This window comes from Eleginops maclovinus, chromosome 20 (assembly GCF_036324505.1).
Source record: "Eleginops maclovinus isolate JMC-PN-2008 ecotype Puerto Natales chromosome 20, JC_Emac_rtc_rv5, whole genome shotgun sequence".
Lineage (NCBI taxonomy): Eukaryota > Metazoa > Chordata > Actinopteri > Perciformes > Eleginopidae > Eleginops > Eleginops maclovinus.
The window spans coordinates 12381654-12407855 of NC_086368.1; the positions used below are offsets into that span (position 1 = coordinate 12381654).

The 26202-nt window shown below is 39.0% G+C and overlaps 1 protein-coding gene across 1 annotated transcript in view; it reads left to right on the forward strand.

Annotated features, from left to right (window-relative positions):
* Positions 1 to 26202, forward strand: part of ppp1r16b (protein phosphatase 1, regulatory subunit 16B) — a 77606-nt gene that overhangs the window by 34572 nt on the left and 16832 nt on the right. The window contains exon 3 of the mRNA XM_063910476.1: positions 15239 to 15309. Within this exon, the coding sequence (XP_063766546.1) occupies positions 15239 to 15309 (71 nt within the window). The remainder of the gene's footprint in view (positions 1 to 15238; positions 15310 to 26202) is intronic.

The following is a 26202-nucleotide window of genomic DNA, read 5'->3' on the forward strand; positions in this document are numbered from 1 at the left end:
TTCCTGTCAAGCCTTTGTGATTAGGGCAGCTTTCAGGTCAGTCCCCTCCCTCTATTGCTCTGTCTGTATATGGGAGTTGCTGCTCTGCCTGGTTCACACTGGCACCGCTATCTCCTCCTCACCGAGCTGCTTCACGGGCCTCAGGCAGAGAGGACTGACTCATCCTGGTCATATAACATCATTTGGGATTCAACATTTTTAAAAGTTGGAAGTATTGAGGTTGGTTGGGACTAAAGAGTGTAAATGTTTGTCAAGTTTATATTATGGAGCACCTTTAAAAATAACCAAGCTGAAAAGATATTGCATAATACACAGGATCGAATAGAAAAGCAAGAGAATACATGCTTAACGATAGAAAGTTCAAATAAAATCAGCAAAAGCTAAATGAAATACACACCTAAAGAAGAAAAGACAGGTTTTGCAAAATCAATGGAAGAAATTATCTAACTTAGTTAAAAACTATTCAACATTTAAGGTCCAACTACCAAAAAAGTTTGATCACCTTTGTTTTAATAACTGGGTGCTTTCAATGGACAGCTGTTATTGGTTACCAGAAGGGGTCATGAGGTAAAAATATGGATCAGCAGTTTAGAAATGTAACCAGTCCATGGTGTGCTTTAAAGCGTCATTTAGCTTTGAATAAAATCTGTGTTGAAGCAGAGAAAAGAGGCCAGTTTGTGATATTGTGCCAGTGTTTGGTGCAGTCCGCTGAAAGAGCAGTATGCAATGGACCATGCCAATCTTTGCTTGTTTAGCTTCGTAATTGAACATGTTTCTTGGCTGTGTAACTGTCACACAACAACAAAGGGCCATTTATTGAACTTCAGCACTTTACTGACTGTCTCTGCCTTCAGTATAGCCCTCATTTACAGCCCCTTTTCAGACTGCTCGCTGAAAGCCATACTATTACTGTTGTTATTCACTGTGGTTATTAGTGAACTGTGCTGCACTAAGCGGTAGTCTGCCAATGAGCTCCAGAGACCTCCTCCCTCTCCCCTCTCCTCTTTCACATCATTCAAATATCCTGGGAGAGGCCGACTCTCAACTTAACTCCCATTTCCATGGTAACCGAGGCAGACGTAGAGAGGTCCAGGCAGCCGTGGCCCCGAGCTGCTCAGCTGAAAAGACACAAATTGTGCACCATCATTCTCGCTGCTGCACGGGATAGTATGCGAGAGCCTGAAGGACATGGCTGCTGGGTTAAATCTCCTTCAAGTTAAACTGTCATGGGTGAAAGTGAATGGTTTGATCCAAATGACACTCCAAGGACATTAGTGAAAGTCCTTTGATGAAAGCTGTTAGTCACAAGATAAAAACTCCATTAAATATATAAGAAATGAGAAAGTCAGCTTAATACTGAGAAGTAAGATAATGATTGGCAAACATATAGAATATATGCTTCACATTTAAGGTGATAAAGGTGTCTTAGGTGACAAAGATGTCGGATATGTTTGAGGGGGTTTAAATCATTGCATGAAGATTTTTTTTTCAGAAGTATCAGAAACTATCTGTGTTTTGGGGAACAGTTTTTTAAGTGCTAAAACAAATGGAAAGAATGGTAGGTGAATAGGTTGAATAATACGATTGAATATAAAAGACAAAGACTCTCCACTTGGTAGTAAGCAGCAAATGACAAAGGAAACAAAGATCCCCTAACCTTAACAAATTACTCATTTTAAACCAAACAATGTTTCTTTTTTACTAACCAAGTCATGTTTGTACCTAAAGGTAGTCAAATTTTAAGAATGTGCTACTCATACAAACATTTTATAATTGTTGAAAAAATGCTCTTAATACCAAAGATAAAACACCTTGGGAAAAGAAAAGCATTTCAAAGAAAAAGTGAGGAAACGGACAATGGAAGACATGAAATGGCCACATCGGAGTTGATGCACATTACTGCATTCACATATTAAATAGAATCAGACACAAATTAAATGTAACTGACACTGACTGGCTATAAGGTTGACAAGTCTCCGCATGAAGTGTGACTGGATCTGTAAAAACAACCAATAACTTGTTTAAACACCTTCAAATGCTCAGTGCTCTCTTCAATATGCGTCTTTGAAACACCGTTGTGTTTGAAGCCCACCTGCCGCACGCTGGCCTGCTGCAGGCGTCTAAGTTGCAGTCAGGTTGATCCACTGCTGACAATCCTGTGACTGCCTGTTCAGCACCCTGCTGCTCCCCCACTCTTTCTAAACCACCTTGTAACATCTCCCAGTGTCTCTCCACCTGCTCCCCCCCTCATCGTGAATGAAAAGCCCTCCACCACACAGTAAATCCTGCAATAGGATTCTGGATTATCCAACCAGGATTAGGCCTCACCAATCCAAACAGGAGCAGCATGTTTCATTAACAACACTTACTTTGATAAAGGGGCCGACTGACCTTTCTAATTGTGTGTTGTGAAACTCAAGAAACACCTTTGGGCTGGAAAGATAGATTTCAAAGGCTTTATTAATCATATGCACGATAGCTACAGGGTACAGTATATGTTGGCAATCAAAATCTTTAGTCTTGGGCTCTTTCAACAACGCAACATAGAATAAACCCAACATAAATAGAAATAGATAAAATAGTACAATAAAATAATGTGAAAGACATAATAATGCAGGTATAAGAACAACATAAAAGATGGAATTGGCCAAACAGGATGTAAAATTTGAAGCAGAAAGAGAGTACATAATGAACAACCCTTCATTAAAGGTAAGACCTTAGAGGAATTAAACATTTGTATTGCTTTGGTTTCTTATAAGTCATTCAAACTAAACCTATATAGAATTTTAAGGGATTTAAACTCAGGGTCCGAAAGCAGATTATATGCTCAATTCAGATTTATTAAAATACCCATGATAGCCTCAACCCTACTCTCTGCCATCTTCATCAGTTATTACTGGAGCCATAAAACCCAAATGGGGTCAGTGGACTGGAGCTGAGCTGGGATGAACAAATGGCAACCGCTGCTGCTGGGTTTAGCCTGAGGAGCGGCAAACAGCAGGCAGTAAAATATACCTCTACGCTTTTAGCCTCAGAAACCCTTAATGGAACAACAATTTTCCTATTTGCCATCAAGACACATTAGAAGAAGTAGCAGAAGCAGAAGATCTTAGCTTTTAAGAATTGATTGATGTAGTTTTTCTAGACTGCAGTACAGAGTTTTGAACGAGCGGTTTGTGGCAATTAAATCAATTTGCATCCAAAGACACTTTGGCTTTGAAGTGGACTGTATTGCATTGCACTTTCATAAAATGGTTGTGAACACATTGAAAGTTTAGGGAAAAGATCAAAATGATGATGTAGCAGAACCAAATATTGATCAGGTTTTCAGTTTAGTTTGAGCTCTAAGTTTATTTAGCGCTAACAATCTCCCACCCTTGTCTCGCAGTTGCTACCAGGCATAAGTCTTATTTTCTTTTCCTCCCTCTCTTTCACTATACCCAGGTGAAGCCTGCTTGCTATCTTAACGTCTTCTAATAAGCATGCAGGAGCTAATTAGAGGGAGCATTGCTGCATAATCCAGCGTATTACTGAGACAAACAATACTGATGCTTCTCTCTAAACTTCATGTAGTCTATTCTTCTCTTCTACTCCCATAGATGCACAGACTTGAACAATACTTTTGAATTGAATTCACGCTTTAAAATTTGGAAGAATATTATTTGAATATTTAATATGAAATAAAGCCTGCACAACGCAATCATAACTGAATTTCAAGAGCTGATGTGGCATTTGTTTGGCTTCGGTTTAGTAGATTTCCAGAGAGTATTTATTGAAATGTAAGATTGATTATTTTGAAATGGTGTTTTGGCACTCTCCTTCTGTTTCTCCACCTGCTGTGACTCTGCACTGATACGACTGATTATGAAGCCTGGATTGGTTCCTGGTCTCGAGGTCTGCTACAATATGTGCTGGCTAGTGAAACTAGTGACATGGCTACAAGGAGTAAATAACATGCTAACCTGCTTAGCTTGTTGATGTTAGCACCAAGCAATTGCTGTGCCTCAGTACAACAGCATATGGAAGTAGACTTTTAGTCTTGTTTTCATGCAAGCAAACCAAGGTCTGTTATTGCTGTATCAAGAAAACATTGGTTATAAGCATTTTTCCTTTCAGTTTTTTTTGTACCACTATTTATGCTTTCAGTGTGATCTTTGTCCTAACTGAATATAGATAAAAGGCTCCAATGCAAATCTTAAAAATTAATTAATTAATTAAACCCATATGTTGCCAGTGTCATAAGGAAATAAAGTCCCCATTATTTGAGACAAGTTAACCTGATGGGATTAAGTTTTAATCTTTATATAATCTTTATTTCTTCATTTCATCACAGTGCCTGCTACAAGACAACACTACCGATGTGTTATTGTGTCCACACAATGTCAGCAGGTCTTTAGGATTGTTCTGTTCATCGCATCATTAAGAGTGCTTTAAACGTGTCTAGCTTTCAGAGTGAGTTCAATTATCTCTCTAAATCGAAACCTGTGCTCATTGCAGTACGTCATGTTTATCTCATTTGAGCATTAATATGCTCGTGGTGACCAGGAGGAGCCCTGATGCATCTCAATCCACAGTTTGTTGTATCTCCCAAATGCCTGCCATCTCACTACATCTGCTAAAGCAGTGTAACATACAATTTATGTCCCTTAAGAGCTCATCATGTGGAGGATAATTATATCACACAGTGGAATGCTAATTATATCAATGATCATCTCCCATAACGTCCTACTAAAACCAATGTCATTTAGCTGCTACTTATGGACGTGCCAGTGTCCTACTTTCTGCACAGCCAACAGGAAAGAGGATCCGGCTACCTTGCCTGAAGAGCGTTTCGAACAAAATGAAGTTTTCTCTGCAAACTGCTCTGTTTGGTACATTTAGGGCTATTTGAATGTTTCTAAGATTGAAGGTTTTAATTTGTGGTAACTGATGCACTCTGATGAATATGTTTTCTACATTAGCCTATTTTCTATTTGCACTGAATAACTGAAAAACAAATTAAATGGGGTTATCGCAAAAACCCTAATGATGACAGAAATGAAATGAAAACTAGTGAAATGTGTTGATCAATTACCTCGGTATCACAGCTGGAATAAGAAATATTTATAGATAGGAGTGGTTTCTAGATCATTTCCAATGTTTTCTTCACATACATGGTTTGCGTATTGTTTTTGGGCGGAGAACCAATAGAAAATTACTCCTTTCTTTTGATCTTTGAAAGGTAAAATAGTAAAAAATTACTGCTTATCATATAAAGGCTTATTTAAGTTAAGGTTAATGTTCATTTCCTCTTCAGTTCTTGCTCCCCTGAACTTTAAAGGCACAATGATTTGGAATTTCCTAGTTAAAGACAACATAAAGAGCCATACAAAAATAATCCCCCTCAATCACTGATGTCTGCCTTTATTTGATCTTTTCTTTTAATTGTTATGGGTTAGAACATTTCTTGGCGTCAACCTCCTACCAGGTGCCAGATCAGAACTAAAACTATAAGATGGGAAATACAACAGGGAGAAATCGCAAACATAGTGAGAAAGCTGGCAAAGCTTTTACTCAATAATAAGATTGAATCGTGGGGTAACTTTCACCCTCAGCTGAGCACCATGACCCTCAAAGGGATTTTGATATACTGAGTGAGGACATTTTTCCCCCTCAGAGCCCTGATATTGCTGCTCACTTGGGATGTACACTTCATGTTTCGGCATTGACTAGCGCCTACCTTCTAATCACTGTTAATGTTAGCAAGCATAGTCAGCCTTCAATTGAAACACAAACATAACATTTATGTTGTCCTGTCCTTCATAATGTTAAGGAGCCATATGCTGGATAGTAGCCCATCACACAAATTGACTGTAATTTTCCCTTTAGCACTGACTCTTGGTTAACTCAATGATGCCATAAGATATTTAGTCAGAAATACGTCCAAAAATGGCTTTTTCAATTTTGAACAATGGAAATATATTTCTATTGTGCATTAAAATCACAGTTAATATAATCACTTGGAGCAGCCCTGAATGTGTCGCCCTTGTCTCTATATTAAGTTTGACCCATCTTGAAGTGTTTTATCGTGCACTGTAAATGATCAGTGTTGCCTGCAGTACTTTACAATCTGACCTCAGCAGCATATCAGTGTTTCAAAGGGATTATAAACCACAGTGACATTTTGGATTTATTACACAAACGATTCCCTCAGTTATCAGATAATATTAGAGATTTAGGGGCTTCTGTGGCAGATATTATTGCTGCACAACAAATGTTTGTATCTTCAATAGAGCAAAGAGAGATACTCTGAAAATCAATTCCCCACTTGGATTGTGCTGCGTCTGAACCCACTCGGCCCCTCTTCATATCACAATCTTTTTCTTGATCCTCACTTCACCGGCCGTTCCCCTTTATCAGTGATCGCTGAGTGTAAAATATGAGCCTACAGAGGCATCACTGTGAGACCGCATCTTAAACTAAACCCTGACAATAACAACATCCACGCTATTAACTGTAAACTTGCTAACAAAGGGGATCTTTTTCACCACAAGAGACATGCGGGTGTTATGTACCGTGTTAAAATGGTTATTATCCGTGCATGCAATATGCTGCGATGTGAGGCTCCCTCATCAATTACCTGAAAGGGATTTCCTGAACAGGAATAAGTACACTCATAAAAATGAATCCTGAAATGAACCCTGAAAGATCCTCATCTGTGTAGCTGCCAAGATAAAAGGTATCAGTACTTGTAAACTCAATTTCACAATGGGAGCTGAAATGATAATATGATTTATGGGAACTCTTACAGTGTGAAAGATGACTGCACAAACCAGGCTTGATAAAAGGACCATCATTTAAAATTCAATCTCTTTGTTGCTCAAAGTGATTTAATTTCTTTGGTAAATTGTTTAAACCGACTTTCTGTGGAAATTTGATGGGGGATGTGTTGAGATACAGTGAACGATATGACTGTTCCCTGTCAATAAACATAAATGCCGCATTACAGCCACATTACCAGATATCAAATTTTGGGCACATACTATGCTCATTTTCAGGTTAGTATTAATATACTGTGACATGTTTCCAAGCGTTAATGTTTAAAAAGCTCTTTATTTTTCTAATACTGCCTGTGCAGCACCTCTTTTCCCTCTCTGTCTGAAACCAGAGCCCAGTCTGTGCTTATTGCTCAGCTGGCCAGCTCTGTTGTGATTGGTCAACCGCTTAGAGATGTCCCACCCATTAGCATATCTGTACAATGTGTTGGAGCGCTAGCTAATAGAAGTTTGAGTGTTACACATTGATGTCACTAATTCACAGAAGTAAAAGGAGTCCAATGGAGGCGTTTCAGGCAAACTTGCTCTGGAGGGAACTTCGGGATATTATTATTAGTTTTACAAAACCTGTATTACAAACTACAGGAAAAGGAAAAGCCTCAAAAGCATAATAGGGCCCTTTAAAATAGCATTGTCTGACTCTCATCCATAACCACAGACGATGATGTCACTGCTCTGATGTTGGACAGTATGCATCAAATGCTCTTCAGGTAATTACTATACTTTCTGAGCAATTTACGGCTCCTGATTACAGGGCAATAAGGCAAGATATAAAGCATAATGTACCTATAAAAGCATACTTTAACTCTGTTTAGGTGTGCACTGCAGTAAAGAGGATTTACAGTTTTAATAAGCGCCGCCATAAAAGATACAGATGTTCCTGAAGTGTGTAAGTAATCCTGATATTCATGGCTCCCCTTTGGAGCACTGATTACTGTTGTGAATAACGTCTTATCAATAATCAGGAAACTTATGACCTGTGTAACTTGTGTATAGTCAGAGTGCATTCACTTGGGATTTGTTTCCAACACCCACATTCATACACAGTACTGTCGAGGCACAGTAAGATAACAGGAAGGAAGGGTGTGTTCACTTCCCTGCGCTGTTGTTTGTTGATGTAACTTTTATCTTTTGGGAAGCATCTCGCGCAGCTCCGTCTCCTCCCTCGCTGGGAATTTAAGGACCCTGCCCAGGAAGACATGCAGGAGATCTCTGCAGCGTTGTGTTGCTGGCTTTTGGTCGTTGTAGATAATCACCATGGTGACCCCCTGGTTGTAATGGATTGATTTTTTGGAAGATTTTTGTCTGTGTGTGTTTGCTCTGTCCCACAGGGTGTTGGTACAGACAGATAGGAATCACACTTTGTTTGTGTCGCCAGCTCTATTTTACTTTCTCTTTTCCTCTGCAACTCTCAGTACAGATGTCTGTGTGATGAAAAAGGGGTTTCTATCATATATTTCATCATAAAACTCATATGCCAAGGGTATGATAAAAGTAAAAAAGTTGCACATTTTTTTACTGCCATTGTTCATTAGGTCTGAGTCTACATGCGGCTAATGAGATATGCAAGATGAAAAAATACCAAAAAGACAAAAAAAGACACAGAAACACCAATGCCAGTTTAATGTTAAAGATGTAATCTTAAATTTTTTTATAATATGACATACACTGCCCGGCCAAAAAAAAGGTCACAAGCCTGTGGGGGCAGTGCTATGATCTGGGGCTTCTGCAGTTGGTCTGGTCTAGGTTCAGCAAAGTTATGTACCCAATGAGTTCAGCTGACTACCTGAATATACCGAATGACCAGGTTATTCCATCAATGGATTTCTTCATCCCTGATGGCACGGGCATGTTCCAAGATGACAATACCAGGATCCATCGTGCTCAGATTGTGAAAGAGTGGTTCAGGGAGCATGAGACATCATTTTCACACATGGATTGGCCACCACAGAATCCAGACCTGAGTCCGAATCTTTGGGATGTGCTGGAGAAGACTTTGTGCAGTGTTCCGAATCTCCCGTCATCAATACAAGATAAAAAAAAAATATATGCAACTCTGGACAGAAATAAATGTTGTGACATTGCAGAAGCTTGTGGAAACGATGCCACAGCGACTGCGTGCCGTAATCAAAGCTAAAGGCGGTCCAACGAATATTAGAGTGTGTGGCCTTTTTTTGGCCAGGCAGTGTATGATATGCTTTTGCCAGAGCAAAAATCATGCTGTGGACATTTTAACGGTGATTATAATTTTAATTTCATAGATAAAGTCTAATTCTTGAGGTTTTGACGTTATTTTGTGTCTCTACTGGGTCAGTTGAAGTTGTCCATAAATTGATCTTGTAATGATAGTGTGTTAATTAGATAATGCCTTTTTGAAAAGACTGTGTTTGGGTTTCTCTTTTCCTTTTAAAAAGAAAAAAATATTCAGCCATTAATCGATCAACTGGGAGAGACTTTGTTTAATATGTCTGATTATGTTAGGTTGTGTGTTTGACAAATGTTAAAGGTTTTCTGTTAGAGGTTTTCATGACAGATTTGGATATGAATCAAGAGATTTGTCATTTTACCAGAAAAAACATGACCTTATATCAGGATTAATAAAACCAAAAGGGCTCAGTTCCACTTTGACCTTTCATACAACTTGATTCAGTTCCTACTGGAATTTGAAATATATAAAAACAACAACAAAATATAACCTGGAAATGCCTTTTTTTATTCTCAGTTACCTGAAAGGAGGTGTGCGAAAATCTCTGGGGTTAGCTCTCCTTTGAAAATGTGGTTTTCTACTGTGTGTGATAATGTCAGCACACCTTTTTCCACTTTAAAGTCAAACAAGAAAGAATGTTTGACATCTTCCTGCAGAGAGGCATTGATGGTGAAGATGCCACAGCATTGCATTTATATCACACTGTATGACATGATAAAGGAGGCAACCGTTATTACACAGGCACTCTTCCATTCATGCATCACCTTTATAAGTGCAGTATAGTGTGTGAAAGCTAAAGTATATGATTTCATAAGCACTTTATTGGACATTGTTTCAGTCAGAACAAAGATTGAAAACAAAAACTAAATATTCCACCCCGACATAAAACCACACAACGAAACACATCATAAAATGTGCATTAAACCAAAAAAAAACAAAGCACCAGAAACATTCATAAATGTTAAACGAGTCGGGTCCCTGCCTCTTTCCTCTAGCTGTTTAAACTTCTTGTCTCGCTTTTTCCTTCACATCCCTCTCGTCTTCAGATATCACACATCATAACTCAAATCCATTTCATCTCAACTAATGCATCCGCACCTATCTCGCTCACAGAGAAAGCTATTCAGCACCAATGCATATATTTTGGTGCATGCCTGCCTAGGAACCAATCACATATTAAGCTGTTTGGGTATCTGTGAGTATGTCTGTGCCTCTATGAGCATCTGGTAATCTCACTCTAGTTTCCAGCACACATTATTTAAATCTTTAATTTTCCAGACTTAAGAGCAGGCAGAGCTGTTTGACTTCTTCCTCCGACAGAAACCATTACAGACAACTGTCACCTGCTGATTACTCAGACTCCGACAATGTGAAATGTCTTCTATATGCACACATGCAAACACCAGGCGGCTCCCACATGATTATGATATAACATAAAAACAATAATGAATGGATGTACAAACTTGCTGCAGGGCCGTCTGTACGGTGTGTACCAGCAGTCAGTATTGAATGGAGATTAATAGCTGTGTGTCGCAGTGGGGGAAGTGAACAGTGACAGGATTTATCTTGTGTTACACAGACTGATTGTTTTACTTTCACAACACTTTATTGTTTACGATGAAACTGGATGGTTTTGTTAGTCAAGCTGAAATGAAGAGCTGCAACAGAAATTAGATTGTTGTTATGAGGTCAGAGCTGCTGAATCATTGAATTTGCTTTATTCACAGTAATGTTTGAAGACATCTCTTTATTTTCATGTTGTTTTTTTCGCGATACGTCAGATGCATTCAATTTTAACCTCTTACAGATCGTTAGGAAAGTTATTACTTTAGTAATACGGCCTTCAAATGTTGAGTTTTCTTTGTCTTTAAGCTATTTTGTTTGTTTTTTCTCTTCAACAAGCTCCTTGGTGTCTTTAAAGTTTGTTAGTCAAACACACTTACACTTGCATCTGGCGTTAAGGCAGATAAACACAATGTTTAATTCATTTATTCTACTTCTGATTTAGTATTTAAAAGAGGCTTAATGAGACACCACACTCCAAACTCCTGAAGTACTTTGTATTTTCACGCAGCCCCATAAACTCAGTTCTGCTGTTGAACTAATATTCACATAAACTCAGGCCAGGTGTCTCAAATTAAAACGGACGATGTTTTTGATGCATAATCATTCAGTCTTTCAGGTTGACCACTCTCTATTAATCTTTAAGAGTAGGACTAACAGTACTGGTTGGATGCTTTATGCAGTCTTGTCTTCAGTTTTTTATGAATATTATCTTTTATGCAATCATTTGTTACAGACCTGAGAATGTTATTAATGTGTGGATGCTGTAGAGGTTAAGGAAGAGAGATACGCATCGAACACTTACTCATATAATAATTTTCATGTCTTTGTACTTTACCAACAATTAAAAAAACTAAGCTTCAACATTTCAGTATCTAGAGACTGAAAACATTGGCTGTAAAAGCAATTCCAAAAATCTAGTTGTTTTGAATCAGGCATTTTTGTTCAACCTCCTTTTATAGTGGGTGTCTTTCTGATTGAAGTATCGTACAAAACATCCAGCAGCTGCTGTGTTTCTCCCCTTTAGCTGAACTCTGAGTTCTCAGCTCATGGGTGCGAGAGAAAGGTGAATGTCTCCTCTGAACAAAATCCATAAAAGTCCTCTCATGACCTCCTGAATCCTCTCATTACAAGTTTGGAGCCGTCTCGCCCAGACTGTGACTCATTGGTAGAGCAATTTGCTACAGTACATTAACAATCAGGAGATAAATAATGGTGGAATTAAGAGTGAGGATGTCTCATTGCATCCTGAATTCATTTATATCTAGATTTATTAAATCGTTTTTTATCACAAAAACTCTGGTTTCCTTGAAATGGCTTTCTTAAACAACATGACGGTGCTATAGTCTTCATTTGGCTCTATTTTCTCTCCATTTGAACAGACAAATACTGCATGTTTGTCACTTTTACTTCTTAGTGTAGTTGTTTTTGTGTCATGTGTTCATGTATTTATTTTGTAGAAAAAGACAATGCTATTGAAATCAGACATTCAGAGTGCAAGTAGAAAAGACTATAGTGTGTGTTGAGTGAACGTGTTGAATGTACCGCCACTCTTTCCTTTATTTCCCTTTGCAGCATTACAAAATATGAAAAAGTGAAGATTACTGGATATTTTTTATGCACTGTATTTTAAAGCAGTTTGTCATTTCAATAACTAAAAACTAATAACCATTTTTAATGGAGCTTGATAAGAATAAAAAATACATATCTTTTTAGAAACTCAAAGTGCAGTACATTTTAATAAGCAGATTCAGTCTTTTTATAAACCTAAATCCTGACTGAGAGTCACAAAATGTCATGATTTGTTCTTCTCTGGGCATCGGCAAATAAGAATAATGCAATTAATTATTTTCAGGAAAGCTTGAGCTTGAGGCGTCCAACATATTTAAATGAAGTTTTCAAGGCAATTGAAATCCAATTAAAACATAATTAGGCGGCTAAAAATGACATTTAGAAAGTCCCCCTAGATTTTGAAAACATAAAAACCCTTCAGTATCTAATTAAAAGCACATCACAGATGATGCAGTGCTGTGTTGTGTCTGTAGTTCCTCTGAGATGTGCTGTCACAGTCAAGGTTGCTCAACTACAACACAGCACTCCAATAGTCCGGAAAGCCATGCTCTGGATGGCAGAGGTGGTGTGTGACATTTATTGGATGCAGTCAGACTGAGCTTGCTCTCTATGACCTTGGGTCCACTTCTCTCAGCACTCGCTGTAATATTTCACTTCTTTTGCATGAAGAGAGAACCAGACAGCTGCAGCCGCTCATGTTTCTGTCTGGGATCCTGAGTACAAGGTTGTGATGATACTGAAATGCCCTGACAAAGACAAATATCACATTTGATTGTTGACAGCAGTGTTTATCAGGGGCCTAATTGTGGTCTAATAGCTACAGGATTCAGGAAGTGGGATAATGGAGTTAGGCTGTTGATGGTTGCACTTCCATCAAGCTGCTTTACTGTAGAAAAAGCACTCCCTCTGCCACATTTTGTGGATGGCACAATGTGTTTCCATAATGACCTCCTGCCATTATCCTCAATCAGCACAGAACTCTAATTCTACACTCAGAGGAAACTCCTACACCACACCCAGTGGACATAAACACAGAGCTTTATATTGGTCAATTTTCATTTACTGTATATGCATCTTGTTCTCATGGCCTCAAAACCTAATGTTTATTAAATGGCACATACAAATGCAGTTTGTTTCATGGGCATTCCTCTTGGAGAAGTAACTGTCCGCAACTTTAGATTGCTACAAAAACATTTCCAATCTGGCCTCTACCAAACATCCAGCTTTTCATCTTGAATGTGCGTGGGTGCGTGCGTGCGTGCTGTATTTAGAGAAAAACCAAAAGCTGTATGAACGTGCATGGACCAGCACCAATTCATGTATACAATGCAGGGGCCTACAAGGGATCAGTTTGATTATCTCTCTTGAATCTCGCTGAACACTATCCTCTTAGTGTGTAGCTGACAATACCAGACACATTTTTCTGTCCTCAATACCAGTATATTTTTGACGGTACTGATGAGCTTCCATTTGAACCAAGTCCAACTTTTTTCATGCTGGTAACTGCAAACTACTGAATACATTTATCATGTTTTACTACCATTTTGTGGCATGTATGTGCTGATTATAGAGTGGTGCAGGGATGACGTCTTTTTGTCGGCTGACCGGAAGTAAGCCGCGCAGGATTTCTCCATAGGATTTTGGAATATTGTAAAAAATAAGATCTGTGGAAATCGAACCTGTTTGAGAAATGCACGTTTTGTTCAGCCGGGGTCACTGCTGTTGTATTTAATGTCATAGAACAAAACTTGATCAGTCTCTTTAATTTGTGTCAACCACCGCCCTTATTTCGAGCTATTTTCTAAAATCCTATGGAGAAATCCCACTGACTCTGAGACGAGGGAACCGGAAGTGGTAAAATTCTAACTCACTTTTGGATTTTAGGACTCGTTCCTGCATCGCTCTACTCTATTATCTAGAAATAGGTTAACCATGTCTCTATAAATTATAGATCCACATCCCAGTCTATGTTATAAAGTACAGATAATCAGAAAATCCTCACAATCGATGAGCTGGAACTACAAGTCACGACAAACGTATATCAATGCAGGATGTCAGAAAATGTATTTCAATGTGATCCCCACCATCTCTTCAACCAAACCGATGTTATGACATTCGTGTTCGTTCTCCACTGTGTGTCATTGCAGTCGTCTTCATCTTCTACTGTTTACATGTGTGTGTATCATTTAGTTTTTCTGTGTGCATAGTTGTGCATCTACGTCTCGTGACTGTGTTTTTTGCCATTGTAAAGATCAGAATATCCCAAATCTCTATCATATCTCTGTCATAACCTGCTTTATCTACTCGCTCTGCCTTTTTTGTTTTTTGTGTCTCTGAAATAAAGGCAGATGGCAGCGCTGCCCAAAATGGGGGATAATAATGATCTGGAGAGGAGCAGTGTGCAGTGGCACTTCCTGCTCAGGCTGGCAGGTTTAGCAGTGCGCTGACTGGGATAGATGATATTTTGTCAATTGGTGTCTGGGCGCAGGGTTTATCCGTTGGGACTATGAGGCACAAACACAGCGTAATCCCAAGCATCATTACATCATCAGTTGTCCGTATTTCCAAGGTCAGTTGGGTAACATCTTGTCAGGACTGATAATTTGAGAGATTGAAGTTCCTGCAGGGATGCATCACGATGAGTGGTGGGATTAATGGATTTCAGATTGATTGGTGATGTCAGTGGTTTACAGGAGGTTAAGTAAAGGTGCACCTGCAGGCTGTCTGAGCAACCCAGAGGGATCCAATCATGCTTTCATCCCGCATCTCATTGTTTTGTTTTCCCATTAGCCAGAACATTGTATTCTGTCTGAAAAATGGATTATAACTTAACATCCGGATCACCAGGCACCACGTGGGCCTCTTAATTCACAACTGGAGAGCAAACTGAATAGATTCTCAGTAAATCCTGAATCTGGAATACAATCAATCATATTGTATTTATATCGCCCTATATTGCAAATTACACTTTTGTCTCAGGGCTTTAGAGTAGCTTACAATACCCTCTGCATATACAGATATTTTCAGTTATTTAAGACTTTCAGCTCCACTCATGTGTTTCTCCATCTCTCTTTTCCACCAGTTCGCTACCTACTGAAGAAAAATCTGAGCCCAGACCTCTGCAATGAAGACGGCCTCACCGCTCTTCACCAGGTAACCATGTCCGACTCTTTCTCCTCCGGGTTGTCTTACTACCTGTTTGATTTTTCAAATATGGAGATATGATGCCTTAGTAGAAACACCATCACGTGGTCGTCTTCTAACCACCAGTTTGGCAGTTCGATTCCTGGGCTTCTTATTCCCATATTATGCTGTTCATGCAAAATAATAACCCTCTAATATGCTTCTAATAGTTAGACCAACTTTTTTTCCCAAAAGGTTATGCAGGGAGCATTGGTAGCATTTACTTCTCTCTTCCACCAATTTATTATCTCCTTCTACAGTTTAAATAAAGGCAAAAATGCTATCACCCTTCTCAGTGAAGCTTTGTGTGCACCACATTTTCTCGTCTTGAGACCCACAGTGAATGGAGTATATGCTGGCTTCCCTTGGGCAGAAATACAATTAATGTTGTCTGTTATTTTCAGGAAACCTTGTGCATGATGCTCCCTCTTAAATTACATTTCATTTAAATGCCTTTTTTAAATCCAATTTAAATTAAGTGATAATCTCCTTAGGCGAATAACATGGCATTTAAAGTTTGCGAACACAATGTCTTTTACATTTTCATAAAACACCAGAGGATGAAATGAAGACACTGCTTTTACAACTGAAGAATTTAAATATTACATTTGAATAATAAGCTTAGGCTTTATGCACTTTATCTGTTTCTGTTTAAGTCTGGTAAACAACATATTGCTTTTCTTGTAGAGAACACACAATAGAGGTTGACGCATTACTGGATTTTATTATTTATAATTAATATTACATTTCATATACAATACTGAAGACTAAACTTAGTATATATTATAAAAATAAATGTACCTATGCTTTTAAACAGTTTAAGTTCAAGTTTATTCTGGAGCGGTAACACATGTGACTCATGTGCCCAAATATGGGCAGATGTAGACCGGATGTGGTCCCATCTGCGCATGCGTTAACTTGCCGGTTGGTAGGATCAGTTTTTTGACTGGTGAAGCTGAGCTGTTGTTTAGCTAGCATGTTTAATGTATGTTCGAGTGCTTGGTGAAATAAAACGTGTAAAAGACAGATCGGATTCCCGTGCTTGAGTAGGACACTGTTTCACCAGTAGAAAACCCCCTTTTGCGGTGGGAAGTATTAGATTAAAGTAGTTAATTTAATAAAACCGTACACTCTCCTTTTTAACTATTTTCTAAATCAAGTAACCTTTACCATTTAGTCTTTAGATATAATTAAATCATTTTGCTGTGTGATTAGTTTGCAGCTGTAGGCTTTAGAGTCCCTTCTGCATAATAGTGTTGAGGCTTTCTGACACTGTAAAAAATGATTTTCACTATTGAGGAAATTAGTTCAGTATTAGTGAAATTAGTCAATTTTGATGCAGGAAATTGGTAGCAAGGAGATCAGACCTACTTCCACTTGCTAATTAGAGCCATTTCTAACATACATAATAGTCGGAGCTTCCACCCCATCTGAATCAACGCTCCATATCACCTCTGACTCCAAACTGCTCAATTGTCTGTGTAAATAATGAATCATTACATGTCTCATTGAATCACAAATCAGCCTTTTGAGTAGTAAAGCTGTCCTTAATTTCCCTGACTTCTAGCCTTGTTGATACAGTTGCGGTGCCAATATGTGTAACATTTGTTATGTATCTTAAAAATAAATATTTAAGCCTCGAGCTAATTTGAAACAACAACGTACAACCAATCAAATTAAATCAAATCAAATCCTTGAAACTTTTTTATAAAGATAGTCTTTGACTCTGTCCGAGCCCACGCTAGTAGTCAGTCTTTAGTAGGGATTCATTTGCAATGAATTGATGGTCAAAAATACTTTTCAAAACACATTGCTAAATATTGCTGCCTGATCATCCATCAGATGACATTTGCCTTCAGGAAGAATTTCAACATTGAACAGTAAAGTTAATTCTGTCTTACACAAGTGCACTGAAGTGAGGTTTCAAAATATATATTAATTTGTAAAAGGAAATTCAGTTATTCTAGACAACTAAAGCAAATCCTGTTTCGATCAATCACTGAATAAATCACATTATTTATAAAGCCCAATATCATTTGTCTCAGAGGGGCTTTACTGTGTATACAGCGGACAAAGATCTATGTCCCTAAAATAAAACTATTTTCCAGGTGTGTCAGACTTTCACCTTCACTTATGTGTTTCTACATCTCTCAGCCTGAAGTGCAGGAGTACCAGAGACTTTCAGTAGTATGAACTATCAGTGCGGTGCAGACCTGCAGCAGCTGAGATACTTTGTCTTGTTAATATGGCAGGACTCACTGTATTTCTGCCAACTCATCAGTCAGACTCGGGATACTTTCTTTAGACAAATTTAAATGACTTTGTCGTCACTGCTGTGCACTTCTACTGCACCCTTTAAACACTTTTCCACCTGTCCTTCATTGCTCTACGTATTGTGAGAACAAATGAGCCATGCTGGTTAACCTTTAAGACTTAAAAAATGTCCATGTTGTATGATATAAATGTATAAACTAAAAAAGTTAAGAAATAAAATATCAAGATTGGCCTAAACACTGCAGACAAATCTAAAATATCTTTGTGAAACCAGCACCTACACTCATCTTGATATAGCAATAACAAGAAAATATATAATATGCTCACAGTTGATTTAAAAACAGCTGAGGGCAAAACCCAACCTGTAAACAACAACAAGCTTGAAGCATTGTTGTTTCCTCTTAAGATACTGAAAGTGCTGAAAAAAAAGAGTAAACAGTTTTTTGTCACCCTCCTACATGGAGGTGTGAAGATTTTTATGTTTACTGTGTAGAACAACACCAAGTTTTCTTAAACCCTGATGTTAGACTCCTAAATAAAATAAAAACAAATCAAAAGCCTTCCTGAAGGGTGGCAACCTAAAGCATTTCAAAGGCAGGGATGCTCATTCATTTCCTCAGTTTCTCCTCTGTTTTTCATCATCTCGTCTCATTTCTCTCCCTCTGCATTTCCTATATACCTCGGCTCTCTCTCCCCCTCGGCTGCTCTAAGCCTAATACTCTGGCACCTGCTGGGGGGCAGTGAAATGAACAAGGGGAAGAGAAAATTGAAGTCCATCAGTCACCAACGGTGTGGCTGGTGTAAAAGCTGTTGGCTGCCGAGATACCAGAATGGCCTTTCTGCTTTGAGTTTGTGTGTACCTGATAATCTGTTATTTGGACGGGTCAGCTGGCTCACTGTCTTCAAGATGAGACCTTTTCACTCCTGCTACAAATTGACAAATACTGCCATCCACACACAGGGAAATGGGGACGACACAATATGGACAGCCACACACACACACACACACACACACACACACACACACACACACACACACACACACACACACACACACACACACACACACAGATAAATGAAAGGAAGTGGTGGTGATGTTTCTCTAAATGAGATGTCATACCTATCTAAGGTTAGTCTCACCTCTCTGATAGGAGACATTAATCAATAGATGGCTTTCAGGGACGATGAATGGGCCAGAAAAACACACACACACGGATGCCATACAAATATACACACACACACACGGATGCCATACAAATACACACACACATGCACACACGCACACGCACACACACACACACACACACACACACACACACACACACACACACACCCCTACACAGCATCAGTTCTGATAGAGAAAGTAAATACTTGTATGAATTAGATACACTGCTTGATCACATGAAGATGTAAATAATTAGTGACAGAACCTTTCTGATAAGTCACAAAGGTATGCATTCGTGTGTGTGTTTGGATGAATGTGTGTAAGGTCAGACCAACATAAGTTCTGTATCAAAAATACAACCTCATCATTCAGTTCAATTTCTTAGGGTCCTCTTAGCAAAAAAGCAGCATTGTGTAGCAAAAAGGTGGAAACAGACTCAGCAGACCAGTGCAATGTCATCCGGCTGCTGAGTATCGTGTTGGAAATATTCAAGCAAACATTGCTGATCATTTTAAAACATGCATTTTCACATTTCTGTTTAACTTGCTGTTCTCCAAAATAGGGATGGGCATTCGATTAAATTGTCTTAATCGATCGTCGGGAGAATTAACGATCGACACAGCGTGTTTTCCTCATTGAGAGATGTATTACAAGATGGACAACTCTTGTCGCAGTTCAACCGGATCCGTTCAATGGTTGAAGTAGAAAATATGCGCTGCTCTTAAGCAGCGGAGCTTGCAGTTAGAAGCCTGTGCTCATGAACCCAACTGACCCTTGTTTTCCCCCAAAATAATAATATAAAAACACAATCATGTTAAACAATAACTTAACCAAAAATATATAATACTTTTAGTCTGACAGGTTTTGCCAAATTCTAACTCAAAACTATCCAAAAAGGCACCGTGTCGAGAAAGAGGGTGAGAGAGAGAGATTAGCCAACCTAACAATGAATTAGGCTAATTAACAAAGCTTCATAAAAATAACCACTAACTCACATACAACTTCAGCACCAGTCTACTGATTTCTGTTGAGCCGACCTGGCAGGCTTTCTGTGAGCAGGACCGCTGAGTTAATTTGTCAGTCATCACTCATGTAGTGGCAGGTATGTAGCTCTCAGCTGTTAAAGTGGTCCAGCAGTCTGTGGTTAGAGCAACTCTTTCAGCTGTGCTCAGTTCTTCTGACAGCTCCTGCTTCCGTTCTTCGTAGTGAGTTTCTATCAGTCTGGTGATGGTACGTCGTGACGGAATGTGATATGCTGGTTCCAATAAGTTTATCAGTTTTCGAAAACCTTCGCCCTCAACAAAACTTAAGGGCAGCATATCCATCTCAATGAACTTGCAGATCCCTTGGGTAATTTTCTCTGCTCGTTGTGCATCGCAGCTCCTCCGTGCTAACACCGAGTTGATGCTAGGGTGAGACCGAGAGCAGGATGCCAATAACCAGGGTCGGATGAGCGTTTTTCAAGTGGTGCATCATTTGAGTCCTGGACGAGTTGTACTTATACACAGCTTCGCAGTGTTGGCAGTCATTTCTTAAATCAAAATGGTCCCACGCCACACTTCGCCGTGACCTCTCCATGATTACTGTCAGTGCCCGATCCGTTCCCCTCCGGCTGCACATGCGCGTAATGACGTACGCGGAAACTCAACGTTTTCCTGCCCGATTTGTCTACATTTTACGGTACGTGACGGCAGCCAGTTAGTTTACCTAACCGGAAATAGCTGGTAGTTCACAGAAACTGTCTGTAGAGTTTTTGCTTGATATTGGCGATCGGAAACAGTTTGTTATTTTCGCGCATGTGCAGACACGGAAACTCGCAGGTATTTGAGGAGGCCTGTGGCGTTTTTTTTCAAACATTGCCCCCGTGTGGTAAACGTTGATTGCTGCCACATAGCGAATTCATTGCATTCCTTCAAGACTCACAGTACGCAACAGAACCTGCATTAGTTTTATCGACAACAAATGAATGTCATCGACGAAATTCTTAATGATCAATTAATCGATCGTCGATTAATCATGCCCATCCCTACTCCAAAATGAGAATAAAATGATTGTTTCCCTGATAAATGTACTTTTTGTTTAGTTGTATGAACTGGTGAATATGAAATCAGTATGAATTGCTTCGGCATCTGATAAACCTTCAAACTCATGAAGGTTTTATTCAAATCCTGTTTTTGAGTTCAATACAAGAAGACCCTGGCTGATCGTAATGTGCATCTTTTATGAGGCTCAATATAAGTGGATTCCCGGCCAGCAGAAGATTACAATGGGCAACACAATGTGAAAAAAACAATATAACACTACAGCTACCTTTTACCGTATTTATTATACACACCAATGTTTCCCCATTTGCTTTTGTAACACTGAGCTATTATTGGTCTGAATCCCCATCAAGGTGGAGGGAGATGGTGTCCTTGCCAGCAGACTCCTTCAAACAAACCTGTGTCATGCTGTCTCATCATCAGACTGCCGGAGTCATATTTAAAAACATTTTACTGGAGTTATTCATCCAATCAAATATTTATGTGAAGATGACTGGTACAGAGACTACTGAGACAGGCTTTTAAGTTGTTCTGTAATGAGATCATCTGCAAGATTTCAGAAGTGAAGTTATTAGACGGCCTCCATGTGGGGTCCCAGACTTTTCATCAGTCATTCAGATCAGCCTGACTTCCGCCTTTGAGGACTTTAAACTCAACTCCCAAAAATCTGTATAATAACCTTGGAACTGAAATTCTAGTTTGATGTACTTTTTGTTAAAGTTTTGCATATAATACACACACACAGATGAAGTCCCCACTCATCCCACATTCCCACTCTCTAAGCTTTTACTAACATTAACACATATTTAGACAAACTAGGCGGTAAATTACAGACAGGCTGACATATTGTGAGAAGCCAAATAATTGGACACACAAGTTGGATAGAGAATAAATGAATGTGAGTAGATTAATACATAAAATATCAGGAGACATGGGGAAAGCAACATTCGTAGTGAAATAAAAAGAATGCTGTTGGAAAAATAATAAATATAATAAAATCAATGATTGTGTCTGAAGAATACAAGCCCTAAAATAGTAGTAGTATTAATAATAATAATAATGATAATTATAATAGTAAAACAAATGTGTCGGCCTTGGGTTCCTTGAAAGGGGGAATATAAATTCAATCTATTACCATTATTATTAATAATAATAATGGCCGATTACCATTATTATTAATAATAATAATGGTAATAATACAAATAGTACAAATAATTAATCTGTGATAATTATAATAATCAGTAAATATATATGTAATTGATGCGTTATGAATAAGGGGATATGAAGTGAACGGAGGGGTTAGAAAATGACTGAGCAGCTCGTCAGCCCAGAATCTATCTTTGGTGCTCTTAAAGTCGCAGCTGCTTATCACCGACACTCACAGACTGGATTCAGTTCATGTAGCGTTTATGTTCAATTCAACAGCTGAAGTTTCTGCACACTGGCCCCCGTCCCTTTTCAAGATCTGCAAGTCCTGTGATCTCTCGGAACATTTGAAACCCTTTTATGTTTTAACCCCCTGCAGTCTCAGCCACCTGGTCCTGCACCCTTAAGCACTCAGTATTCCAGTTTCAGTGCCAGCTCCGACACAAACTGCCCTCGTGGCACTAGCCCTGACTGAATGTCAGCCGTTCAGCCAAAGTCGCAGCTTAAACTTCTTGTAATTTTATCTCCTCTGCAAACTCAGTCCTCTCAGCCCACGGAAAGATCCCAGCAAGACTGTTGCTGTTGTTTTCCAACCACATAATCTGAGCCTTTGTCGGAGCCACACTCCCATCCTTGTGTGAATAGTTTTGATGAAAGACACATTATTTCCAAGAAGGGCGGGAGGCTGGTGGGATTTTAGGGGAAGTCTGGGAGTTTAGTCTGGGGTCTAGTTGGCTTGTGGGTACAAGTATAAAAAGGCTAAGAGATTAATTAAGTCAGCTAGCAGGTGGGTTGATATTATGGAGGGTTTTTTCAGAAGGATGTTTGGAGATTAGCCTAGTTGCTGGCTGCTGTGTGTAGGTTGCAGTCTCCTGGGTTTTTCTGGTGGCATCTGTCATGCCAGCGCTGCAGGCTCAAGCTTAAGATGCGAGCTAATCCATCAGCGCATCGGATGTCTTTGACAAGTTTGTATGTCTCTTAGGAGTCTTGTTCTTGTCAGTTTTATGAGGCTGTTCATTTCTCCTGAATTATATCTCCAAGCTTGCCAATTACCAGTAGCAGAAAATGAAATCCATATCTTCCTCTGAATTATCACATCTGTGTTACAAGAGGGAGAATGTTCCCATACATGCTAACACACTGACTGAAAGTAAAATAACGACATTTGTGACTCGTCTTTCTTCTTCCATTGTCTTATGGCTGTTCCTCTGACATCATTGACACCGGAAGTAGTTCAGACAAATGAACCAACACAACTTCTGCTTTTTGGAGTTTCAGAGGAAAGTCTTATAGACTGTTTCTCGCTAATTCTCGATCTCATCTTCCTTAGAAAAGGATATCTGCTCTGTGACTGTGACCAGACTGGTGCATTTATGTTACTTTTTTCATGTTCAGTGCTGCCTGATTGCTATATCATCTTTGATATATATATATTTATTCTTTTTGATCCATACAATATAAAATTAACTTCATTGCTGAATGTGAGAGGTCCTTAAGTTATCAGTTTGGTTAAACTTCAATAAATTAAAATTAAAAAGCAGGTTCTGGAAAAAGACACAATTGAACACTTTGGACTGTAAAAAAAAAAGCGTCTTAGACGTGGAAAGCTTACAACTCGTTTCACTTTGACTTAAACACACAGGATGTTTGTCTTGACAGCCTGTAGTGTTTCCAGTCAGTCTTTGTGATTTCTTTGCATCTGTTTCACCTCTCATCTGCCTTGCTGCTATCTGTCCTCTGCATCTGTGAAGTAATTTCATTTCCTCTCTTGGGTTATGTTTGAATTTATGTTCTCCCCTCAAACTCTTGTCAGAGTCTTATCCGAGTAACATTGGCATTCTGAGCAACGAAGAATGAGCACAACTCATTTTGTCCTGACATCATTGTGATTGTGTTTTTTCACTGTGGTTAAGGCCCCCCTAATATTTGGTTCAGATGCTAGGCAGGCAGAGACAGTGATGGAGTACAGGTGAAGACAGAGATGACCCTCTGGACCATTGAATCACCTCACATCTGCTTACCTTTCACACAACATCAGCTCCTGGCCTCAAAATCAAACACTCAAAACTCATTACTACAAAGATATTAATTCATTTTTAATTTCTATATACTATGAGGGCTGTAGGATGAGTCAAATATTAATCATCATTTTTGCTCCTACCAATTAAATAAAAAGGATTGACCCCGACCTTGCCTTTTAACATACTTGCTTGGTTCATAGATTACACTGCATCAAATCAATCCTTAACTAAACTGAAAGACAGCCACCAGGGGGCGATTGAGATGTTTTGACTTTACTTTTGGTGAAGTTGACGCTAGAAGCCTCTGGAAAAACTTCAGAAGAATATTGTAAAATAGTCATTTAGAGTCTTATTTTGATCCTTTGGTAAAAATGTATATAGGGCACTGTAGTAAATGTATGATTGGGTAATTGTGCTGTTAAATACAGTTATCATTTTATACATTTTTGTGACACTGGTCTGTTTAGGTGCTGTTACTTTACATTTTGTCCAAAAGGTGCTCGTTTGAAATTCCGTAAGCAAATTCTCTCCGTCTCTTGACGTCTCCTTTACTTCTTCTTCCTGGCATTTCCAGCCTGTTGCTCTTGTTATATAAATTTTCTGTGCTCTCTTGCTGAATTACTGTGACTAGCTCTCGCTCCTTCTCTCAAACACTACAATCCTCTAGAGGTGGCATTTCAGTTCACCCTCTATGTAAATCCATGAAAGAAAGGCAGCCTTCTCTGCACACCTCAACTGCTCAAGGTTTCTATGGTGAGCATGTGTAATGAGGTGGAATATTTAGAGCGTGTAGTAAGAGGTGAACAGTTATTTTTAGGCTTACTCTTATGTTATACTGCTCACATGTAACAGGTAACTCGTACAAGTTATCAAGTTCATATCAGACCCTTCAGGTTAAAGCCTTGATAAAATACTGTTAATGGCTTTACTGGACATGTTCCTCTGGCTGTTACTTGGCTGGATGTTGATGTTATTGGTTTTTAACTCCCAGCCCATCATCACTGCTTTAGAAGCTTATTTCGTTGCCCTTCACTTTGTCCAGTGCCCAACGATGGACAGTGTAAAGAAACTTACTTTAAATGTTTAGTTTTAGCAACTGGGGCTGCCAAGTGCGGTCGTCCTTCAATCGGAACGTTGTGGGTTCGATCCCAGCCTCAGCACTCAATATGTCGATGTATCCTTGGGCAAGATACTTAAACCCAAGTCCTGATGGCCAACGGTGTGTGATGTGAGTATATGTTAGCATATGTTAGCTGTTCCTTGAGCAAATGGCACCCTCTTCTAGAAATAGGGTGTAAATGGGTGAATGCGGAGCACTTTGAAGGGTTGTTAAGACAAAAAGCACTATATAAATACAGTCCATTTACCATTTATTCCAAAAAGAAAAGAACAAATGTTAGATCTTCATTCGCTTCCAGCTGATATATTTCAACATTCCATATAAAATGTTCTTTCTATAATTGCATAACGGTTCTTTATATAGAAGCTCTAATGTTTGCATTGAAGATTTCATTTGCCGGTGTTTTAGTCTTGTGTCCACTGTGTACCTTGCTTCTTTACAATGCATTCTGGGAAAGGCAGCTGCATCCAAGAACCCTCAGTAAGATACATGGTTTACAGGATAGATGGATTTATTGACTTATTTTCTTTTGTTGTCTCCATTTTGTTTCTGTTTGTCACAAAATATGCTTTCCTGTCATCGTTGAAATGTGTAAGTGTGTAGAATCATTCGGGGATTAACAGCATTCAGCAGATTGTTGGTTTCATCGTGACAGATGTCTCATCTTCATTTCAAAGCAGAGATTTGAGAAGTGACAACACTCCAGTGGCTTCTCCAAAATACGACGGTGCTCTTTGGTATAAACATGCAGCTGTTCCTGATAAAAAAGAAGGATGTTTCATGACATTTCTGCTTTGATAGGATTTACATACACTAGAGGGATAGGAGAGGTTCCAACTAAATATGTGGTAGATCTGGCTCAAAGCTACAACTTCATCAGCAGAAATAACACTGAAACAGAAACACTGGCTCTCGCTGAGATTCCCCTCTCACACTTTGGAAATAAAACTCTAAATCCTTAAGTTTTCTGGTTTGATCTGACCCTCCTGCTGCGCCTAAGTAATCCCATTCTTTGACTTCCTGTCTGCTCTTTGCTCTCTCTCTCTCTCTCTCTCTCTCTCTCTCTCTCTCTGTTGTTTTTCTCTTGTCTTTGCA